The following is a 22,098-nucleotide window of genomic DNA, read 5'->3' on the forward strand; positions in this document are numbered from 1 at the left end:
GGGGGTGTACCTGTGTGTGTGTGTGTGTGTGTGTGTGTGTGTGTGTGTGTGTGTGTGTGTGTGTGTGTGTGTGTGTGTGTGTGTGTGTGCGTGCGTGCGTGCGTGCGTGCGTGCGTGCGTGCGTGCGTGCGTGCGTGCGTGTGTGTGTGTGTGTCTTTATTCCCATTTCAGATACTGCTGAACCATGGAGTTTAGCGGCACTATTCCTTAGGTCAATGAGGCCCTGGTTTAACAAGGGATTGTTGTTTAACAGAGATCTTGTGATGCGTTACAACTCTTCAAGCTCATAAACGTCTTTCTTCACTTGTGCTGACAGTGTCATCAGCCAACTAAAAGAAGACAATAGTAGCCAGCAACATAGATTTTTTGTTAGTGATATTTTTACGTGTTCTAATTACTATATTTGAATCAGTGCCAGTAAACAAATAAGGGTACTGGCTAAGTCACTGCTCTATGCCAGTGGAACTGGCCATTCTGTGTTCTATGTAAAGAAGTCTAGTTCATGCACACATCACAGGAGGCTTGGAACCTGTTCTTGACATCTACTCTCTCCTGTGTGGAGCATGCAGAACACTATTCCCCCCCAACCCCCCGCCCCACGCACACACACACAACAGGACCACTTGAATTGGGTGTATTCATATTAGGTGAGGAACAGATGTTACGAGTGGGTGCCTTAATGATTACATGGGCTTCTTCACCGTTTTATTGACATCAAAAATTTGGAGAGACTGGGGGATGGGATGGTTTGGGAAGGGTAGTTATTGACTGGGTTGACTTTCACTACCTTTAGAATTCAAGTGAAGAAAGCTGCTTACTCCCTCATGACTCAAGTCCCTCAAACGATTTCATTATAATGACAGAATAAAATGTATAATAAAATAGCACAATTAAGATTGGTGGTAGGCTGTCTGTAGGATGCAGGACTGGAACATGCCAAACAAAACAGAGCACGACTAAAAATATGTTTCCGGTTCTGAGATAAAGGTATACACCAACACAAGCCTACACATATAGCTACACCAGCAGCAGCCTACCATACACGACATTCTCATCTCAGCAGAAGTAAGGTTAAGGCTCTCTCAGGATTCCTGTTGGCTGCTAGTGGACGTAGCCTTTTGGCGTAATGCCAACTGCATAATTCGCCCCTTGACAGCAAATAAATTATTTCTGTAACACACTGGCAGGGCAACGATTACTTGTTTCATCAATCGCTGTTATTGTAATAGGAAAATAGCAAAGACCATCAGGTGCATGTGCGCGAGGATGCGCTGACATCATGGCTACCCTAGACCAACCTATCCGACCGCGATCATTGGTTAGCTTCACGTTGCCTACCCATTTCAACGCATCTCCCAATAGAGACGAGGATAAGATGACGCGACTCATCCATGGCATTAGGTTATAGCTTACTTCCGTTTCTTAAAGGTTTAAATATGTGAGCTATTTTTTCCTCACTAATGAACCATATGTGTTGAGGTATAAAATAGTGATTAGAAAACCGAGGCCTATTACGTCTTATTACTTCTTATTGACAAACGGGGAATTCGTGCACATAGGCTACAGGCTCACTAGCTGCACGATTGTTGACACTGCGGTGCACGAGCAGCTACAGACCACAATCATATAGGCCTACACATTTGATTGATGATTTTATTATTGCCATTAACATACAAACGGAGAAGATCGTAGCCTGTATTTTTCAATTTTTCAAGTCAGTATTTACTAGGCTATTAAAACAGTGGTTAGACACATTGGCTGTGAATACCCTTGACAACGTATGGGCCCTACACTAGAAATAGACCAAACACAGTTGCCGCCAGGCTATGCTCAAATGTCACTCGTAATTCTGTGGGAATTCCCCATAATGATCAAAAACAGACATAACGTCAAACTCCGGAACTGCGCTGTATCCGCTGGCTTGAAACGCTTTACCTATGACATGTATAACAGAGCATCTAACGATCATTCGTGCATACATGTCGGTGAAGGCGGCTTATTATGTAATACTTTAAATCTCGACCGAAAACACATGACATTATCTTTCATGGCGCGCAAATACAGCTCGTTGTGCGCCTCGTTAAACTGGAAGCAATTATAGAAAAATAAACATCCCTTCTTCCTTACCTTGGAGAGCGCAGTCTTTCATTCTCTCAAGAGTGCTGTTTTCAGCTGTGGTACAGTAGGGAACCCAGCTGATCACAGAAATGCTGACCTTTGATTTGTCATTCGCTGCCTGTCATAGGTTACACCGGCGCCTGCTCCATCGAATCCGGCTCATTTGCGCATAATGAGATTCGCGCGAAGATGAAAACGGACTCATTTGGGAATAAGTTACGTGATAATTAATCACAATAAAAACATCATATTGAGAATTTCCATCACTCCAAGGCTCGGAAAGAAAATAAATTCCTGCGTCATCTGTGTCGATTTATCAACCTGGATGAAGCCTGTCCACATTACTTGTGAATCATGCCACGATGGAAGATCGTGACTGGCTTGATGTATAGCAAATCATGGCTATGAACATAAAACAGATTTGATCAAGCAGCGATAGCTAGAACTTGCATAATGTGTCTCCGTACACTTGTTTACAGATTTCATTCACAAATTGACACGTTGTGGAAGGCTACCTGTAGGCTACGCACATGTGTCACCTGCTCCACCTCTTGCGTAATGTGTGAGGATGATTGCTAAAGTCTGAAAATGAAAGCATTCCCGTATTACCACATCAGACTGATCAGAGGTATCACAAGGGTTCTCCCCAGGCTTAATGCCAATAACATGATAATAACAGAGCCAGTTTCTCGCTCTCTCTAACCAAAAGCGTGAGGATCTGCACTAAAGAATTCTCCATTGCGCAATTGCTGATAGGATTTATGTTTCTGTTTCCAGGGGCCCTAATTTGGAAGATGGGCAAATCCTCAAGCGCAAGTGCATGTGTCATTGTTGGGCAAATAGAAATATTTAAACATGTAGATGTTTAAAATATGTAATGCCATTTAAATTACTGTTTATATGTTACATTCATGTTGTTATTTAACATTTAAAATATAGTACTTACAGACACAATTATACATGTTTTGTGAATATCATTCTTGGTCATGGAAATATACAGTCAAGCATACTGTAAATATTGAATAACATATTTGAAAGACAGACTATTGCAAAAAATAATCCGCATTTATCATTGTTCATTCCATGTTCAGCTCCACTTCACTTCACTGTAATAATAAAAAAAAATGGTATGGACAAAAACAATACGGTAATACTTTTGACCTAATTGTGTGTTTAGAGGCAATTGCTGCCAACCAATGCTTTCTGTAGCTTGGAATGAGACCATGGCATCTCTCAATGGGTAAGCTAGTTTACCCAATTTTCTTGAGCGAACTACTCCAGCTGTCTCAAAGGCTCCTTCCAAAGACCTCAGGTTTGAGCTCTTTCCAGAGATCTATGAATGGGATTCAAATTTGGACTTATAGAAGGGCACTTTTTGCTGTCTATTTTGGGTCAGAGACCATAGATTGTATAGTAGTCTATGGTTGAGACCATAGATTGTATAGTAGTCTATGGTTGAGACCCATGATCTGTGATTAAGCCTCAGCTTTTTGACACTGGGCTGTATGCTCTGCTCAAGAATGCTCTCTAGTCTTGAGATTTCATTGGGATACCCTGGATGCCGTAAAACTGCACCAAAACATGAGATCTCTGTTTCTCAAGGTCACCGAGTACTTTTGGCAAGAACTCTGACAGTTTACAGTGCTACCCTCTGGGGGCATAATCTTAAAAATCAGGAGAAATCCAAGATTTATGTAAAAAAAAAAAATGCTCCTTTAACAGAGCCTTCTTCATTTTTCAAAATGGGTATGGTGTGCTCTTCTTGGACACATTCATGTGTTCAGCTGTGAACATAGAGCTGAAGTGACTTGCCAAAAAGCTCCAGGTTTGTCTTATCTGTTCATGTCTGGACATTTCATAGATTATACTTGGTATCCATTTTGGCCAATTCCCGTCTGGTTGTTCTTTCAACAGTGCAGACCAATAGGAGCCCATTGTTGTCCAAAAAGTAATCGACAATGTGATCAGACACTGATGTACCTTGACCTTGGATTTAACTTTTGAAGTTTTCTTTGGCTCTTTGTCTTCCAATTTGCACCATTCTTCTGTTCAGTCTGGAGTAAATGCTCCTCTTGTAGCCACATCCAGTGAGGTTGGCTACAGTCCCATGACAGGATTTTGGCAGAAAGAACAGGATGCGGCATCATCCAGAGCATCACCAACTTTCAGTTTTACAAAACAAGGGAATGTCTTGCACCTTTTCAAAAGATACAGTGTCACAGATATCATACAGATGACTCTTCTACATTGCTTGCCACCAACTTGCATCTAATATGTAGTAAAATATAATCAACTAGAAAAGCACCACTCCGAGAGCACCGACCTCCGCCAAGCAACAACATATAACCACCTCCTGGATCCAGACGGTGATCCGGATCACTCCCAAAATAATCGTTTCTTCCTTGGGTCTTTACAGACCTTTCCTGAAAATGTCATTGAAATCCATCCATAACTTTTTGAGTTATCTTACTAGCGAACAGACAACAAAACAGGCGGACAAACAAACCCAGATGAAAACATAACCTCCTTGGCGGAGGTAATTATGACCAAATATTTTTGATACATTACATTGACTGCAGTATTTCAACTAAACATCAACATAGTTGAAACCACAAAAGCTGAACTACCATTATCCTGGTTGTCTAACATATCATGGTAATTTAACAATATGGTGCTTAACAAAATTAATTACATCGAAAAAACACCTCAGGAAACTGGGGTCGGATTCATAAACTCTTTTTAAGAAAAAATACTTCTCTGCTGCTTTCTTCTTGATTTGATCATCATAAAGTTTATTCTCTATCTTCTTCTTATATTTGTTCCTAAAACATAAGTTGAGAGGAAATGAGATTCCTGAACATTCTTACATAAATAATAGATAACCCTGCACTTAAACATGTTATAGTGAAATGTTAAGCCTCTAAAGTCATGTAAAGACATTTAACAGTTTTTAGACAACCAGTTTAAAACTGTCAGTATTTATGTACAGAAATGAACAATAAGTCAGTGAACTCATGTAAATGAATAAATCCTTTTGTGTGCGGAGTGCCGCCACTATGGGTAAGTATGTGTTCTGACTGCCATACCAAGAAGCCTGTTCTGTGGTCGAGATGCAGGTTTGGTACCCAGAAGTCCCAGTTCAGTGGGTGGGTGGGGTGATTGGTCTCTCCCTTTGTCACACCTCTCGTCCTCTGGCCAATAATGGGCAGCACCCAATCAAATGATTCCCCTCCTCCGTGCTTCTGAAGCATGATAGTATGGTTCTCTTCAAGACGTGTCATTTTTATTTTACACAGCGATGACCATGCATGAATAGAGGACGCTTTCTGAGAACACGCACTAGAAAATATAGACGAGAAGTGTAATGGATTAGCCTGGGTTTTCCCATACTGCCTTGCGCGGTGATTTCAATCCCGCTGCTAAGCCAGTCTGGAAACTAACGCCCTAATGTTCGCCTGATGTTGGCGAACCAATCACAGAACATCCGAGAAGTTTCCGTTGCCCTCTTGCGTCTACATTCGACGCCAAAGGATTTACGACATCCGTGGCGCCCAATGAACGGATCTGGGCATTTTTTCAAATACGAGAAAATTAACGTCTGGTTGCCAGACCACGTCTCATTTGAGAAGTGGGAGGCGTTAGCCAGGCTAGTAATGGATAGAAACAAGTTGACATATTGACAAAGAAGAAATGTGCTCCAGGGTCTGTATGTTGGGCCAAATTACTTATAAGATCCAATCAACTGTGAGAGGGTATGATTGTTTGGTGATTGAAAACAGACATATGGGAAAAATACGGTATCTAGGTGTTTTGTGTGTAAAAGTGTGTTTTTAAATATATGTTGCAAGTGGTTCCTACTAGTTAGATAATTTCAGGATTTTTGTTTCCATACCTAGAGGCAAAACCATTTGACTTGGTTGACACAAACCAGTGAACTGTCATGTTTTGTAGGAAAAGTGTTTATTTGGTCTATGAGACAGAGCAGTTGTACTGCATGACTCACAGCAGCACAGAAATAGGCTGTGTGGTATTGCACAACAGAGGGTGGAGACATTGAGGAAACGTTGAAAAACATTCTCTGACTGGCAAGACTTAACTCTCTCATTCAGTCTCTAAACAAGACTTACAGTAACTCTCTAATTCAGTCTAACAAGAGGCAACAAACAGCCCAGGAAAAACACAACATTACAGTTTACTGTGGGAGTGGATGAAGACCAGCACACTCATAGTTCTCCCCAGTAGTTCCCTCCATATCAGTTCCATTATAGTATGGCAAAATGCTGTACATCTGAATGATATTTGTCATTGTATGTTAGCTTTGATTTCCAAAATCAATACAATAGAACACATAAGCCATATACCATGGCACAGGCACCAAAAAATGGAATTCATGCCCTCTGAAACACAAAAGAGATGTCCACAAAGAAGCTAATGTATAATCTTACAACAATGTTTACATTTCCTTGACAGAGAATGATTACTCTTAAAATCATACAGTGAGCAAAAGGTGTCATAACGAACTAAATACATGGTTAACCCTCGCCATACAGTCACTTCAGAGGCGGCATCTTCAGAGCAATAAATGCGTTTTTATCAGATACTGTAGTTCTGATTCAGAAGTCCACTGCTTACTGTATAGAAAAATCTTTTTCTACCTGTTCCGTTGTCTAATAATGGTTCATTCATAGACAGGTTTGAACCCTGTAATAAATTCCTTTACAGAGCAGTAACATTTAGAACTTCTAGTTTCAGAGTTGCAGTGTCACGGCTGTGCCAAAATGTTTAGCTTTTTTAGAACCTGAAACTTCAAAATGTTGGTCCCTAAAGGTTCCATCACAAAACATTTCCATTGCAAGCTGCAATACAAGGCAAATGTACACATGACCTAAAGCAATGTGACTATAGAACGCACATAGCATAAACAACAATCCACAGTCTTACAATGATCAAGGACTGAATGCAAATGTTGAGATAAACATTTTCTCAGGTGAGCGTTAAGAAAATGCTTTGGAATTGTATGCCTTTTTCTAGAGCAGCATTCCAGATAAACCATTGCTCTTATCTAGAGCCACTACATGTTCATCTGTGTGCAAGGTGGGACCCTTTGGCAAAACGAATAACCTATATACTGTATGATCCTGAGCACATTCATCAGGAGAGGAACAGTTCTCCAACAAATATGATCATTAGCATGATATTTGTCATTACATTAGAAGCACAAAAGTACCAGGAACATTAGTGCAATGTAAATCGCTCAAACAATTCGTCATTTCTGTACAAGGCAATTGTTTTATCAGTTAATGGAATCTAAGAGTATATTCAGCATTTGTAGTGATGTTCTGGAAAGGATCATGTCGTGAAAAGGCAAACGCATGGCATGAATGGCTATATATACACTGGAATTGCACTGTGTGGAGCAGTAACATACTAGTTACAACAGCACCTGAATTCATGTAATCAACAAAAACCACTACACTGACCGACGGGACTCTTTTACAATTTATTCCATTATAAAGGTCCAGTCCCTTGAATTCCAAAACGACCAAACTCAACTAAACTAGAACTAAATACCATGACATGTCAAAGGCAGTCATGAGAAAAGCTTTCATTCATTTACTTGGAGGGATATGTTTGCATGTTTGTGTGACAGAGAGAGACGGAGAGAGAAAGAGAGAGAGAGAGATAGAGTGAGTGAGCGAGACAGAGGAGGAAACAACTTATCAATTCAAAGAGCCATCATATGAGGACACTAAATGACAATAGCAGACACTTGTCTGGAATTCTGGAGTCATTGGAGGACCTGCCCAGGGAGAGTGTCCCTCAGTGGGTTGGAGTGGACTGGGCACTGGATCTGGGCGCTGGAATCTTGGCACTGAGCAGGGAGCTGATGTGAGGCCAGATGTGATCCGTGTCTGTGTCCGAGAACATGTGCAGGATACCTTTGGACCTGGGACACATACGGATCATCAATCACGACCATCAAATTCACTCATTGTGAATTAGTCTCAAATTGGACAAAACAAGAAAACACAGAGACAGAGTTCATTACGGCCAAGACTTCAGAGCTGGCTACTGTCAGATGGCCAAGATCACGAGAAGTCAAAGAGTCAAGGGAAAAGAAGGGAACTTTGGTACACACTTGTACAGGTTCATCACCGGCTTAGCCACGTCTTTGTAGTGCCGCAGTCTGGCCACCAATGCCTCTGGTTTGTCATCTTCATGCTGAATTAAAGGCTCACCAGTGATGTCATCTATACCCTGAGCAGACAAGAGAGATTTCAAAAGCTTGCCATTTGTATCATACTTTTAGTTATAGAAACAGGGAGAAGTAGTCACTACAATCATCACTCCATCTCATCAAAATGGCTGTCATACAGGCAGGGAAACAGCCACAAGAAGATACAAAGACCAGAAGATAGAAAGATCAAGCTCTACAGAATCCATCTCTATCATCTTTCCTGAGCTCTTTAACTCTATGACTCTCACAGCTCACAAGTTAAGAGGTCAACATAGAGGATATTGAGATTGCCTTTCATGATATCCAGCAGGCTTACTGAAATGATGTGCGCAATTACATGAGTATAAATAAAAATGACTCTTGAATGCATAACAGGAACCAATGTGCCTTGCTAGTGGCTCTTAGCTCATGTCTGATCGAACTCACAACCTTCTGGTGTTCCGATTGTAAAGGACAGGGCTCGGTTCCCCGATAACGATGGCAAGAAAGGGTAAAAACGTGAGGAAATTTCCAGGAAATAACATTGGCTTTAGCACAGGCTAAACCAAATGTTCCTTACTCTGCTCTTACCTTATAAAAGATAGCCTGCACTTTGACAAAGAGAATCAGAAATTATTCTGGCAATGTCATACTTAATTGCATTTTTGTCCGCTTTAATCACATCATTATGAGCATTACTGTACATATATTTTATACATATTTATAATAATAATAATAATAGTAAAATAATATATATATATATTTATAATATTAAATATTTGCCCGCTAAAATCTGATTCATTACAAGCAAATATAATAAACAACGTAAGTTGGATAATTGTATTCTTAGTTGTAATTTCCCTGTATGTTATGCTGGTGACCTCAGTGAGAAGTTACAGTCTTAGCAATTAACGAGTAGTCCTACTCTGGATCACTCATAGATCTATATGAATGTTTTCACCATGTTCTTAAGCAACGATGGTTTCGAGAAACAGTACGCAAATTTTGAGACGTTCATAAAGGGGACATAACGTCCTACTAAGGCTTAGGGGGCTTAATCTCACCGTCACGTGCGGAGGGTTGAATATCAAGTTATAAACTCGGCCACTGGCAGGGTGTATCCAACGATGCCTTAGTCTCTCCTTCAAAGTCTCAAATGGGACGTTCAAACTGATGACCACGTCCAGCTCACAGGCACTGTTCAGGGCTTGGGCCTGAGCCAGCGTCCTGGGAAAGCCTGACAAAACAGAATCTCTGATCACTTTTATGTTTGGTACAAAAAGTAATGTTGCCCTCTTCAGTCCAAGATGCTTCATTAAAGCCTGACAAAACAGAATATATGATCACTTTTATGTTTGGTACAAAACGTTATGTTGCCCTCTTCAGTCGAAGATGCTTAACTGGACCACACACACACTGACCTGACAAAAAGTCAGTGCTAATTTAACCATCAATCAAAGTATTCAAACTACTTAATGATACAAACAAATCACACATATTAGAACAGTTTTCTGAAAAGCAAATAAATAAAACTATGTAAAATGGCTAGATTTTCCATTTCAATATAGATGATACTGTATGTAGGCAGCCTTGACAGACTGCCAGTTCACAGAATGCAAGAGGCCAGGATACAGTATTTTACAATCTGGTGCTGATGACACAAAGGCAAGGGTTTTTAAGAATGGGTAAGTTGGTATTGGTAAACAGAAGAAAAAGGGGCAAGTCTGTGGCAAATGTGATCGGTGACTAGTGTCGCTGAAATTTTTTGGCACAAATCTATTTTCACTTATAGTAACAGAAGCGGACATCCCGGGTTCAGAAAGTAAAAGTCCTTCCAAATACTTGGTCCAGCCATTTAGTAAACCAGCTCCTTCTAATTAGCAGCCTTGCAGGTATATCCAGGGTTGTATTAAGGATCTGAAACCCACCCTTGAGTAGAAGTACAGGTATTTGATCAGAAAATGACTTAAGGCAAATTAAAAGTAATCTATAAGGCTACCACTTAAATAGAAGTCTTAAAGTGTCTATTATTTATAGTACTTAAGTATAACAAGTAGCCCATCATATAACTAAGTACTGAAAGTAGAAGTACAAAGTAGTACAGTAATTTGCATTAGCCACATTGTGTATAAGCTGCAGGACAGTGTTTTATGCAAGTTAAAAGAAACAAAACTATATCAATACCATATTAACTGCCCCCCCGTGAATTAACCTCATACAGTAACTAAAGACATTTTGCCAAATCAATGTATAAACCATGGCTAGTAGTTACGGAAATTACGGAATCTTTTGAGGCCTGGTTGGGTGACAACCCCCTCCCTTTGCTATGCTTTTAATGAAAAAGAAAGCAGTCAGAACTTTGAATAGGCCATTAAGTTCATGCGGCACCTTACAGCTTGGTGCCTATACACTTCATACACAATGTCTCCGAAGGCTAAAAGCCTTTCGGCTGCCATTCATTTTTTACTGCTGCTTCCTTTTATAGGTCTAATGAAGTTTATTCAACACGTTTAGAAAGGCATCTACATCACACTCCATGAACTTTGAAAGCCTAATCAAGAGTGGTATCAATGAAAAGCAAACGTTTAAATTTGATTTGCTGGGCCTTAACTCACTACAGTATGTCTTCATTTATTGCTGTGTCACGACATCAGGTCAGAAAATCTTAATATCTAAACCTAACTGTTTTTGCTTTCATCTGCATATTATGTTTGCCTAAGTTCTACTTAATATGAAAATGTAATGGAGTAAAATTATCATTTAAAATGAAGTAAAAGTAAATGTAGGAGGAAAAATTAAAACTCAAATAAAGTATAGATACTCCCCATTCATACCTAGTATGTATTTCTTAGTTACTTTACATCTCTGGGTGGATCAGATAATTGGTGATATCACCTGTGTTAAGTGCACAGGCAGAAATAATATAAGGCAGGACTTTTACTTTCTGGAACCGGGATGTCTGCCTCTGACAAGATCCTGCCAAAGGTCCCTGAAGCTTCACATCAACCCCTTTACTGCTCTTCAGCGGCAACCCAGCACTATTGTTTACATGGGAACACAGGACCTAACCGGCACTGTCTCAACATGTTTTATAGGTCAGTGGCAGGCTCAGTCTCCCTGTAATAGCAAACTGGTGGTTAACGTTTCTATGAGTCTCCTTCAACTACAACACTTGCCACTGACTTTTGGCAATACTGCACTCGATTCTAACACATTTCCTGTTTTGTGTTAGTGCAATGAAGGTCATCTGAATTGAGTTGGCTCATGGGGTAAAGAGAGCAAGTAAAACATCAAGTCAATACTGGCCCTGTTATGTGCACAGTGTAGCCTACTGGGGGAGTCTGAGTCATACTATATGGGCTGGTCTTGCATGCTGTTTAAACACACAAATAAATCTTTCATTAATGTGGACGGTGCATAGCTAACATTTTTCTTGACAATGCTTAGACCTACAGTATGAGCTATACCTTAGCAAACATTTAATACATGCAGATTATAGTGGACTATCCATTCCAAAGTAACTTTGCCCAGAGAAGCTTCAAGCACTACCGGATGATTAGAGATACAGAACATGTTTCAATACATGATGTGTATAACAGAAACAATGACGATCCCTCTACAGATTGACTTTTGGGAGACATAATTACACCTGACCTACCATCCAGCAGCCAGCTGTGTCTGGCTATCTCCTCTAGTCTAGGTAGCAGAAGTCGAGTCATCACATGATCTGGCACCAGGAGCCCCTTCTCTATGTAGGTCTTAGCCAGTGTGCCAGCCTCTGAAATGGGAAAGCCATGAGTAAACATTCACTGTCAAGTTTGCAAACCTGTTGAGTCTGTTTATCTGAAAGTGCTGTTTAGACACGAATAGGCATCAATCATTAATGCATGCCTGGTCCATGGCAATTTAGATAATACAATAGGCTACATTGAACATGCATAAGAAACTGGTTATAATTATGGTTATGGGATAAGCAGGCGCTAATACATTTGTCCTTACAGATATGACGTTAATAAAGTTAACACGGGACAGTTTTTGTTAAAATATCAATAACGAACATTCAAAATAGGCTATAGCCTACAAACCATGCATGAGAGAATTAATTATTGAAATATAAACCGAAGAGACTGTTTAACTCGTCTTGAAATCTGAGGATTATTCTTCTAACATGCCCTGTCTTTGTGAAAAGGCCTGAGGAACAAAATCATACATTTTCTTGAAGATATGAAAACAGATGCCAATGAAGGTTACGCAGGTATGGTGGGGAAAAACATGCCAAATGCCGTGCAAAAGAGTTCTGTGCCAGCGAAGTGACTCCTCTTCCCGTTTTACCTTACATGAACTTTCTGACATTCTTGCTATGTGGTCAGAAGCTGTTCCTCAGTTTGTTTGTGCAATACTGCGTTCACTTCAGTCTCAAGCGGATATCACGAAAAGAGATAGGCTACAGATAGGCCAAGCCTACAGAAGGCTATCGAGGTAAAGAGGATGATCAAATCAACGATTGTACCTATACTCACCAGTGTTTGCAGCAATGTTCTCTCTCAAAAAATCACCGCTGGACAGATGTTGAATACCAAAAGTGTGCGCAATTCTTTCAGAGATGGTTCCTTTTCCTGAGCCAGGGGGGCCCATGATAACGGCACGGAATATTCTAGACATAACGGTTGAAGTGACTCCTGTAAGAGATGAACAAATGGTGCGCTACAAATCGACTTAATTCACATAGGCTACTTGCAAAAAAATAACAACTCGCCAACCGTATTTTTGCTTCAATCAATTAAGGGACAACTTGAAAATGGGATGAAACTGCATTGCACAATCCACGCAAACAGGATTCAAGTGCAGAAACTTGGAAAAGATCATTCCAATCTGGAAAATCATGTAATGGTCTAGCTGGGGAAATGGTGGCGAGTCCACTCACTTGCAAAAAGTTGCTCTCCAAAGACTTTTCAACTGAAAAGTCAACACCAGCTCAGCGCGATGTTTTTTATGCTTATAATGCAGTTTAAATTGTGGTCCTGTAGCAGTTTTCTCTATACGCTAAATTAAGCGAAAAAACTTGCACTCCACCCACATACTGTAGATTCAGTTTTCTCTTTAAGGTGTGTGCGTGCCTTCTCTCAACAAATGAATGGAGGAGAAGCCCCTACGCCCTATTTCAATGCACCTCCCAGCACATCATCGTAGAAAACATAGCGCACCAGTGTGAGCGGATGCGCAGGGAAGCATGGTAATTGTAGTTTTCGTTGAAAGTCTCGGAAGACGCGATTTTCCAGAATGTCTCAGTGCCTCAGTTTTGCCATACTGTCTAATTAGGTGGGTTTCCTCCTTCACTGGTCATCCTTGTAGTGCCATCGTCTCTCTAGGTCTAGCCTACTTCTCAAGAGTGGAGCGCGGTTATTAGGTCAATATTGCACTGTCAACTGTAAAATAATGAATATTGGATATGAGCAATAGGCTAGCCTATGCACAGGCGCTCATGCAATAGGCTACATATTTTATTTTTGCTTCAATCACTGAGCATTTGGGATACGTCACACATTTAGCTTGACATTTATTTTAGAGAATAGAATAGTTACACTGAATAATTATAGCCCACAGGATGGCACCTCAAACATAGCTCTATGAGAAAAATGAGGACTATGCCTTGGCAGTTGTTGAGTCAGCAGGCTTTGTCATAAAATAACCTGCCAATCAGACACGTGTTGATAACAGCGATTGGAAAGCGTTTTTAAAAATCATTCATAGGCTATAATTCTAGCCCTTAACCAATTAGGGCTACTTCATCGCGTAGTGTCCTACGCGCAAATTAGGATACTTGTTGCAAACCCTACGGTGTCAGAGCTTTAAACATGTTAAATGCAGTGCGCTTTGTCGCCCTGTGCTGATCCGTCCAGAAACCCTAGCGTAGGCTATCAAAATACTTTCTACAGACTTATTCGGAACAAATTTGCATTAATGAGACTACAGCTTGGGACCCGGAAGCTTGTTATTTTATTTTGTCACATGGCTTTGAGATTTCAATAACAACAAAAAATGGCGACAATCACGTTGTTCGATGTGGGCTTGCTGCGTCATAAAAATATTCACGTAAACACCTGGGATATACACGAAATAACATGTAAGTATGACTTGCCTATGACTGGTGCTAGTTATAACATCTTTTTATGTTCATAGCGAATATTTATTTTTGACATGGTAAGACGTGGTATTTGTTTTTGACTTGAAAGGGGTGTGTGCGGTGGTGCTGGGCGTTAGCATTCCCCTCAGCAGCTACGACTTAAGAAATGTAATGAATTCTTTAACCGCCACTCGTTGATTGCAAATGTGTGAGTTTCGAAGTTATTCGACTATTATTGTTAATAATAATGATTAACAACTTGAGGGGTGGTATGCTGCAGCTGTGTGAACTTCTGTATTATTTATAACACAATTGGTTAACCAAAGGCGTGCAATCACACATGTTTATTTTTTAGTAAGCCAAAGCATTGAGTTGATAGTCCGCTTTATCGTTCATGTATGTATGTATGTCCCAGTTTTGTGGCATTAATGCAACTGTTGTGACATTCCTCATGTTTTCCCCTAATTGAGCAGCGTGTGCATGCATTTTGCCTGGAAACAGACAACGCATATTTGTTGGAGCTGATCTAGTGAACAATGTGAGTGCTTGTGAGACAAGTTGTTTGTCTAGTCTAAGTAAAATTGGCGTTGTTCAAGCAATGCTTCAACTTTAGGCTACACATATGTTATTTCATAAAGGATTGTGATAGGCGTTCCCCACTGCTCTGTGATAGCGAGAAGAGAGAGCTAATCGAGTTGTTTACAAGAAGCGATTTGCACGGAGGGCGGGGAGCCTTTGGGAGGAGTCCCAGTGGTCGAGCTACGCGACTGGACTTCCAGAGAAACATCTAGCTCAGAGGGCGGAGTCACATAGACCACAACAAGTCTGACGTAAGCGTGATGGTACGTATGAATAATTAATTCGTCTGCATAATAAATTCAATGGCAATATTCAATGTGGTACATTTACTTCACATGTATGAATTGTAGGTCAAGTACCTGCCCACTTGCTCTAATTTATTCATGTCTATTTAATAACTGTGTTTATGCACAAGTTGGGTCTTTAGCCAACTTTTCCCCACTTAATTTGTCAGACATTGTAGGCCTACATTGAACGTCCAGTATCCCTTTGTGGGGTGTTGTGTTCTTGCTGTCTCCACTTCATATAGTCTCTGCTGTAAGGATGGGTGGAGATTCTTACAGCTTTCTATGTCTGCTTGATGTGACAGGCTGCCCTGGTTCAGTTATCAGAGTGCTGATGCTGTCCATCTTAAAGGTACAGTACTGTGATAACTGAAGGATGGCAGCCATCTTGACACCACTGATTCGACATGGCCAATGGAGGGCCCTCTCTCACAGCTGGGGAAAAAGGACGTTTTGTAACAATGTAATGTGAGCTGTTATTATTAAAATTCAAGAACCAGTACCAACTTTATGGTGTTTGAGAAGTTATTTGAACAGTAATTCCATGTTGGAAACATTTTAGATGTCTTAATTTAAGTCATTAGATACATCTGTTGGGATGATACAAAAAAATGTGCACAGTTAAGTGATGTGCTAAAATGTCGTGATACAGTAATTAAATAGCCTAGTGTATAAAAGTGTTGGCAGGATTGTATATAAACTCTGGACCGACTTTATAGCCTGGATTAGTACAGTAGGCTATAATGGCCATTGAAGCTATGTTTATGCCATGTTTTAAAATGTTTTTCATATTTTAACAATAATGCGTAGGATGGGAATTTCCCCTATTCTCTGATGGTCTTTTGATGCTCTCCCACTCTTTCCAAATTTTCAGTTTTAGGCCATGTTTTGGCATCAGTGGTACAAGAGTTTCATAAAATGTATCAAATCAGATCACAGAAAAAAGTAATACTATTACAGAACAAAACTACTTTCACTAACAACGAAAGTGGGAAAATGTGTTATTAATGAGAGTAACCACCATGTAACTGGCCCTGTTTAAGTCAAAATCTTATAAAAAAAAAAAAAAGCATGTCTTCATTAAATAGCATACTACTTTAAATGTTGTTTTGATAATTTAACTGACACTGATAATCACCAAATTGAGGATGAAGTTATGCCACAGTAACCCGCCAAACGTTTTTTAAATGTATTTACATGGCGTTACAAAGTACAATTTAGGCTATAAAGCCCCTTTTCAAGACATTCTTTACAGTGTTATACAAAAAACACTGAAGTAGATAGCCTACATTTATTTTAGCTGATTTCCATTTAGATAAATGCTTTTACACTTTATCTCTGAGATTGTATTGATTTATAGTCCAAGAGACATGCTGTTCCATCACACCACATCCTATGAAACTGCAGCCCACAGTTCCTGGCAAGTGCAGTGCTTTTAACTCATCTAGTGGGTTGGATGGGAAGTCCCTCCCTTTGGGGCTCAATGAGATGCCTGGTCTTAAAGACCCCATGCACTTGGACCAAAGTGTCCAAGTGGACTAAAAAAGTATTTGTTAGCCTATTATTCCACTGAATATTTTCTTAATTTAATTTGAATTATTGAAGATGCTATTTAAAAAAAGATTAATGACGTAATAGTTATAATATGGTAATGTGATAATAGTAAATGGTTTCACCTGGTTGAGACAATTTTGTCTTTTCTGCCAATAAAATAAAGGGTCCTGCATTGCCTGATAGCAGTTGAGAAAATAACTTATATAGATACATGTTATGCAAACAGAACTCAGCAATGTCATCACGTTTTGGGATAGAATCATCCACTAAGTCAACAGCTTGCAAGAGGAAAATGTTAGTTCTAGGATGGTTTTTTCGTTTCCGTCTCAAATCTTAAACAATGAAAGACACTGTGTTGTTTGACTGTTAATGCAATTGATGGGTAGCTGCTAGATATCTTGGGCGACTATTTTTAGTCAGATATTACGGAAGGACGGATGACAGACGGGACAATTTGGTCATATCTAGTGTTGTGGTTCATTAGAAGTCTATAGGCTACCTGTAGGCTGACTAGGTTAGTTAATATGCACGATACACCTGGCAGTTATTGGCAAAATGTAAGCTATTATTAGGCTACATAGCCTATCTAATAAAATACAAAACTTTGTGTGTGTGTGTGTGTTTGTGTGAGTGAGGGGGTGAGAGAGGGATTGGAGGTAGGGGCTGAGGTATACTAACAAAGGAAAACAAAGCAAAACAAAGCAGCAAGGCAATTATATGGACAAATGATTCATTTGCATTGACACTTGGAGTGCCTATAACGGGACCTTCAATTTTACAAGGGTTAAATTGGTTTCACTTGACTGAAAGGCCAACGAACCAATCAGCGACGTGCAAGAACCCCACTGCATGCGTCTTTTCGGGAATCTGCCTGGTCGTGGCTTGAAAGGAAAGGTTAACGACGTCAGAAATTATCAGGTCTTGGTGGTGGCGACTGAGACTTCCAGCAAAGAGCGAACTCATAACAACATTTTCGGGACCCTAACCGAGGAACGTTTCCTTGATATTTATTGGTTATCCTAAGCAAATTCGTTTAGATTTCAATCACTTAGGCTCAAGTGACAATAACCAGTTCCGACGTATGAAATGAACGGATATACGGAAGTAACTAGCTGCCTGCATAGCTAGCTAACGTTAGCTAGCTTCTCTTGAGAGGTAAGTAGATAACTTTACCTTTATTCTCCCAAGGTAATTTAACGTTGACGTTACATAAATCATCACGACAATAGCCAGGTAATTTAGCTGTTAGTAACTAAGTCAGTGCAGTTAACTTGCTCTTAGAAGAAATGCTAACATGACCATAACTGTTCAGACGTTTTACATTAGAATAGACTAAAGCCGCTTGCCAGAAAGTGGTAGCTGCTGGAAAAAGCTTTGAAAGTGTGACAGCTAGCCTAGAACTATCTGTTGGATTCGGAATGTGTTGAATCATTTCGTGTAATGTTAATGAACGTCGGCGGAATGAAACGAGCTTGGCAATGCTGAACATTCAAGTGAAAAAAAAAAAAGATACATTATGATAACATTATGAATATAAATTCAAATCGGTGTAATTACCGTCGGTATAACATTCAAGTTAACTGATTATTACTAACGTTATTGATCATTATTTTATTGTAATTATTAAGTTGGTGTCGAAAGGAGAACTGCGGTTCACGTCAACACAGTGTTAATAGACGCCCATGGTAAACAGCTTTGCTCAAACTACAGTTTGTACCTTGATACCCCTATTGAAATTATATTTGTACTAATTGATTAGTCTATTGTTTTGCCACATCCAGTGTGCAATTAATAATCTACTGCGCCAGTTAATGCTAACGAAGTGAGATATTCTCTCACGCTTGTCAATAACGTGGCATGTCGGATGGTAAGAGAGGGGTAACTTATCGCACTGGCCGACTTATAAACCTACTGTGTTGTGTCTCCAGCGCAATTATAGGGTTTGATGGCGTTATTATTATTATTTTTAGTATAGCCTCCTGCAAATGTTTATGGAAAGCATAACATCATTCTCTGGGTAATGAATATTATTGTTTTGGATTACTTGTTGCTAAAAATTATCTGTAAAATCAAATGCAAATTACAACAATAGCTTTGTGAAATATGGCGCATGTGTCACACTTTCCTCGACATGGGAGATAGGTCATTCCTTAGCCTACAATGAGGCATTGATGAACAGCAGCCTTTAGGCTAATGTCTATCAGTAAGTCACAAATAAGTTGATTATAGGCGTGTGTGGCAGTCTTTTCGTGATGTTGATGTTACTTTGTTGTCTTGTGGTTGACACAAGTATTTACAAATATGAATGTTGACTGGCACGTCTTCCTTTGGAGTTAAAGTGTTAATCTTATATTCTGGAAGTTGTGTTTATAGTGTGGTTATGAGATTCGCAGTCCACTTCTGCTTCTGCTTTTGCTTTGTTGTGTTACATTTTTTTCTACTTATTTTTCTCCCAAGACTGGTAGTTTCTCTGTACAAGTGCATAGCAGTTGGCTATTTTTTTTTAACTCTTCCTCATCTTCTGGTTGTGGGTGTTGCTGGTGCTGCAGTTGTTGTTGTTGTTGTTGTTGTTGTTGTTGCTGCTGTTGTACAGGTTACTTCCTCCTCTTCTATTCAGTAGGTTAATCTTAATGTGTTCGAGGGCACCTTCTCTGTATTTGTTATGGTGTGTTTCACAGTACAATTTGAAGTCTTCACTCTATAAGTCTTTTCTTTCAACCTTGTTGACTGTTTTATGCATGTTGTATTGTTTGTTAGCAAAGACGTTTGTAAACGAGAAAGGGATGACAACAGGACAAACCCATGTTGGTATTTTAACGCTGAGATTAGCAGATAACACAATACAGAGACTTATTATTATGTTATAAAATATTTAGCGACTGATGAACGACACAATTGTTGTATACACAAAGCCATGTAATCTATAGCAGTGGTTCTCAAACTTTTTACAGCGAGTACCACCTCAGAGAACAACTGACTCTCCAAGTACCACCATAGTGGCGTAGGCCAATATAAATATATTGACATTGTATATACTGTTTTGCCTTGGGATTTTTTTTTTTCAAGAAAACTAAAAACTAGTTTAAATTTAACAATGTTTCATTACATATATATTTAAACAATTTGAAGTGATTATTTTGTCTTCATGAAATAAAACACCTTCCAGAGTACCACAACAGAGAGTTCTCGTAGTGGTACCCGTACCACAGTTTGAGAACCACTGATCTATAGTCTTAGTAGTCTTAAAACAAGTTGTTGAAAATTAATCCATTGTAACACTTAAGCCTAGCCATATTGCAAATTAACTCTGTGTAGCTTAATTAAATGGTTAATAAACCACTGTTGCAGTATTGCAACGCAAACCCATTTGATTAAAAGAAAAAAGAATGTTTATCCTATCAACAAACAATATAGCAGAACATTGCACCAAAGGAGATTGTTTTCGCAAACGTTGAAAATACTGGATGAGTTTATGGACAAACAGTGCTGTTGGGAAAATTAGTGTTTCAAACATGTCTTACTCAAGAAAAGTATCCAATCGTGATTTTTCTGATAGATATTGTGATTGCGATATGCAATATGATTTTTTAATGTCAATGAGTTGATTAATTGATATGGTTCAATATTCTAATCTCTTTAATTTGTGCCACCGCTGACTGGTGAACACAGCCAGTGCACAGGAAGAGCACAGCAACCCTGAGGATGAATTTCTTTCTTTCTTGTAGATGGTGAATTAGATGGTGAATTATTGCTGGTCTCTTGCTTGAGTTCTGTTTGGCTTAGCCTTTGTACAAAGCATAGCATTTATGCAAGGTTACATTTAGATGTCTACAATAGTGCCTTTATTCACTATCTATGAGCAGGAATTATTTTTATTTTGTGAGCAGAAAGTAAACAATTAGCCAATAGTCTTCTCAGCCAAAGTAAATGATATTCTTAGTCAAATGGTAGCTGTATGCCATATGTCTATAGTGTATGGCTATTGTCAAGGAAAATGGCCATGTGGAAGATGATGGCTGACTGACGGACACTGAGTTTGATGTTTGTGATCACTTCCCAGAAGAATAGTGTCTCAGTGTTTATCGACCCACACTACTACTTCCAGTCATGTTTATGGAGACGCTCCAATATCCTGCTAAAAGTGGTGTATTTTGTGTAAGAATTTGATCACATTAAAGTTTTAAGAGGACTGTGGTCATGGGAAGACTGGGTTAGATTAGATGACCATTGTGTGTAGAAGTATGCTAATCTAGCATTCACATTAAGCATTCAATAGCCTAAAGAAACCTTGAGTCAGTTGACTGTAAAAGTGTTTTCATAAAAGGATCAGTAGGCCTATAGAATATTCCAAATAGGCTAATTTTCTTTCACAGTGACAGAAATGGCACATGCAACATGAGTTCAAACCATAGACTGTATAGAAACGTGTGATTTACCCCCCTAGTTAGCAGTACTAGCCTAGTCTTTTGACTTGACTCTTCACATGCTCCATCAAACTACACTGAAATCAGAGTATTGGCAATAGCATATGTAATGCTTTGTGAAATGTGTGATTTTATAGGGGTTAGTAAACCTATGATTGTTGTGAAATCTCTGAAGTTGCCTGTCCTTGGCCATTTATCCAGAGAAACTTGCGGTACTTGTAGGCTATATATTATGAGTGTACTGTATATCCTGGCAGCCAAACCCATGACCCGGATGTAATTGTCATCTTGGTATACCAGCATAGCAATACACTTAACAGAAGTAAGCTAACCTGCCTGACACTTTCTTATTTCAAGCGTAACAGCATCAGCATTCAGCACAAACTGTGATATTTACTCGCACTTGTTAGTTATTATAGTTCTCGCTGTAAGATCACATTTTTGGTGTCCTTGGACACATGGATACATTTGCCATCCAAGCTTGTATGGAGCTACGTGTGATGCTTGTTCTGGTTTCCACAGAGGATAAATAATGTTTTTTTTTTAGTTTTACTTTCAATTTTCAAGAAATTAACATAGGCTGGTGATTCAGATGTACACTTCATGTTATGAATGTATAGCAAGATCTTGTCCTTGAAATAGAAATCGAAAAAGGGTAGTCCTTTCCTCCTATGGCCGTGTAATGACTATTAGGATTGGATGTAGTCAGCATGGAGGGAAACTTGGCACTGCAATTTCTCTTCTGGCAGTATGAGGAGACTTCCTTGGTATTAAACATTGCTATGGCTCAAAGCTTTG

At 39.4% G+C, this 22,098-nt stretch overlaps 3 protein-coding genes and 1 long non-coding RNA gene across 5 annotated transcripts in view; 2 read left to right on the forward strand and 2 right to left on the reverse strand.

Moving 5' to 3' along the window:
* dnajc6 (DnaJ (Hsp40) homolog, subfamily C, member 6) overlaps window positions 1-2,175 on the reverse strand; it is a 33,769-nt gene extending 31,594 nt beyond the window's left edge. The window contains exon 1 of the mRNA XM_062556971.1: window positions 2,128-2,175. The gene's annotated coding sequence lies outside the window, so the exon portion shown is untranslated. The remainder of the gene's footprint in view (window positions 1-2,127) is intronic.
* A 3,886-nt stretch (window positions 2,176-6,061) lies between these two features.
* ak4 (adenylate kinase 4) lies at window positions 6,062-13,457 on the reverse strand. 2 transcript variants are annotated; one of them, XM_062555893.1, is made up of 6 exons: window positions 13,260-13,457; window positions 12,856-13,014; window positions 11,994-12,113; window positions 9,400-9,572; window positions 8,258-8,376; window positions 6,062-8,065 (listed from the first exon to the last, which is right to left on the reverse strand). In XM_062555893.1, the coding sequence occupies exons 2-6, from the start codon at window positions 12,995-12,997 to the stop codon at window positions 7,939-7,941; spliced, it is 681 nt and encodes a 226-aa protein (XP_062411877.1). In that variant the 5' UTR covers window positions 12,998-13,014; window positions 13,260-13,457; the 3' UTR covers window positions 6,062-7,938. The 2 variants fall into 2 exon arrangements, with proteins under 2 accessions (XP_062411877.1, XP_062411878.1); XM_062555894.1 differs by lacking the exons at window positions 12,856-13,014; window positions 13,260-13,457 and adding an exon at window positions 12,546-12,695.
* Window positions 13,458-14,287: 830 nt separating this feature from the next.
* LOC134102162 (uncharacterized) lies at window positions 14,288-15,828 on the forward strand. The gene is made up of 2 exons (XR_009941488.1): window positions 14,288-14,459; window positions 14,933-15,828. It is a non-coding gene; the product is annotated as an uncharacterized LOC134102162 (long non-coding RNA).
* Window positions 15,829-17,764: 1,936 nt separating this feature from the next.
* jak1 (Janus kinase 1) overlaps window positions 17,765-22,098 on the forward strand; it is a 37,429-nt gene continuing 33,095 nt past the window's right edge. Inside the window, exon 1 of the mRNA XM_062556003.1 lies at window positions 17,765-18,031. The gene's annotated coding sequence lies outside the window, so the exon portion shown is untranslated. The remainder of the gene's footprint in view (window positions 18,032-22,098) is intronic.

This window comes from Sardina pilchardus, chromosome 15, assembly GCF_963854185.1.
Source record: "Sardina pilchardus chromosome 15, fSarPil1.1, whole genome shotgun sequence".
Lineage (NCBI taxonomy): Eukaryota > Metazoa > Chordata > Actinopteri > Clupeiformes > Clupeidae > Sardina > Sardina pilchardus.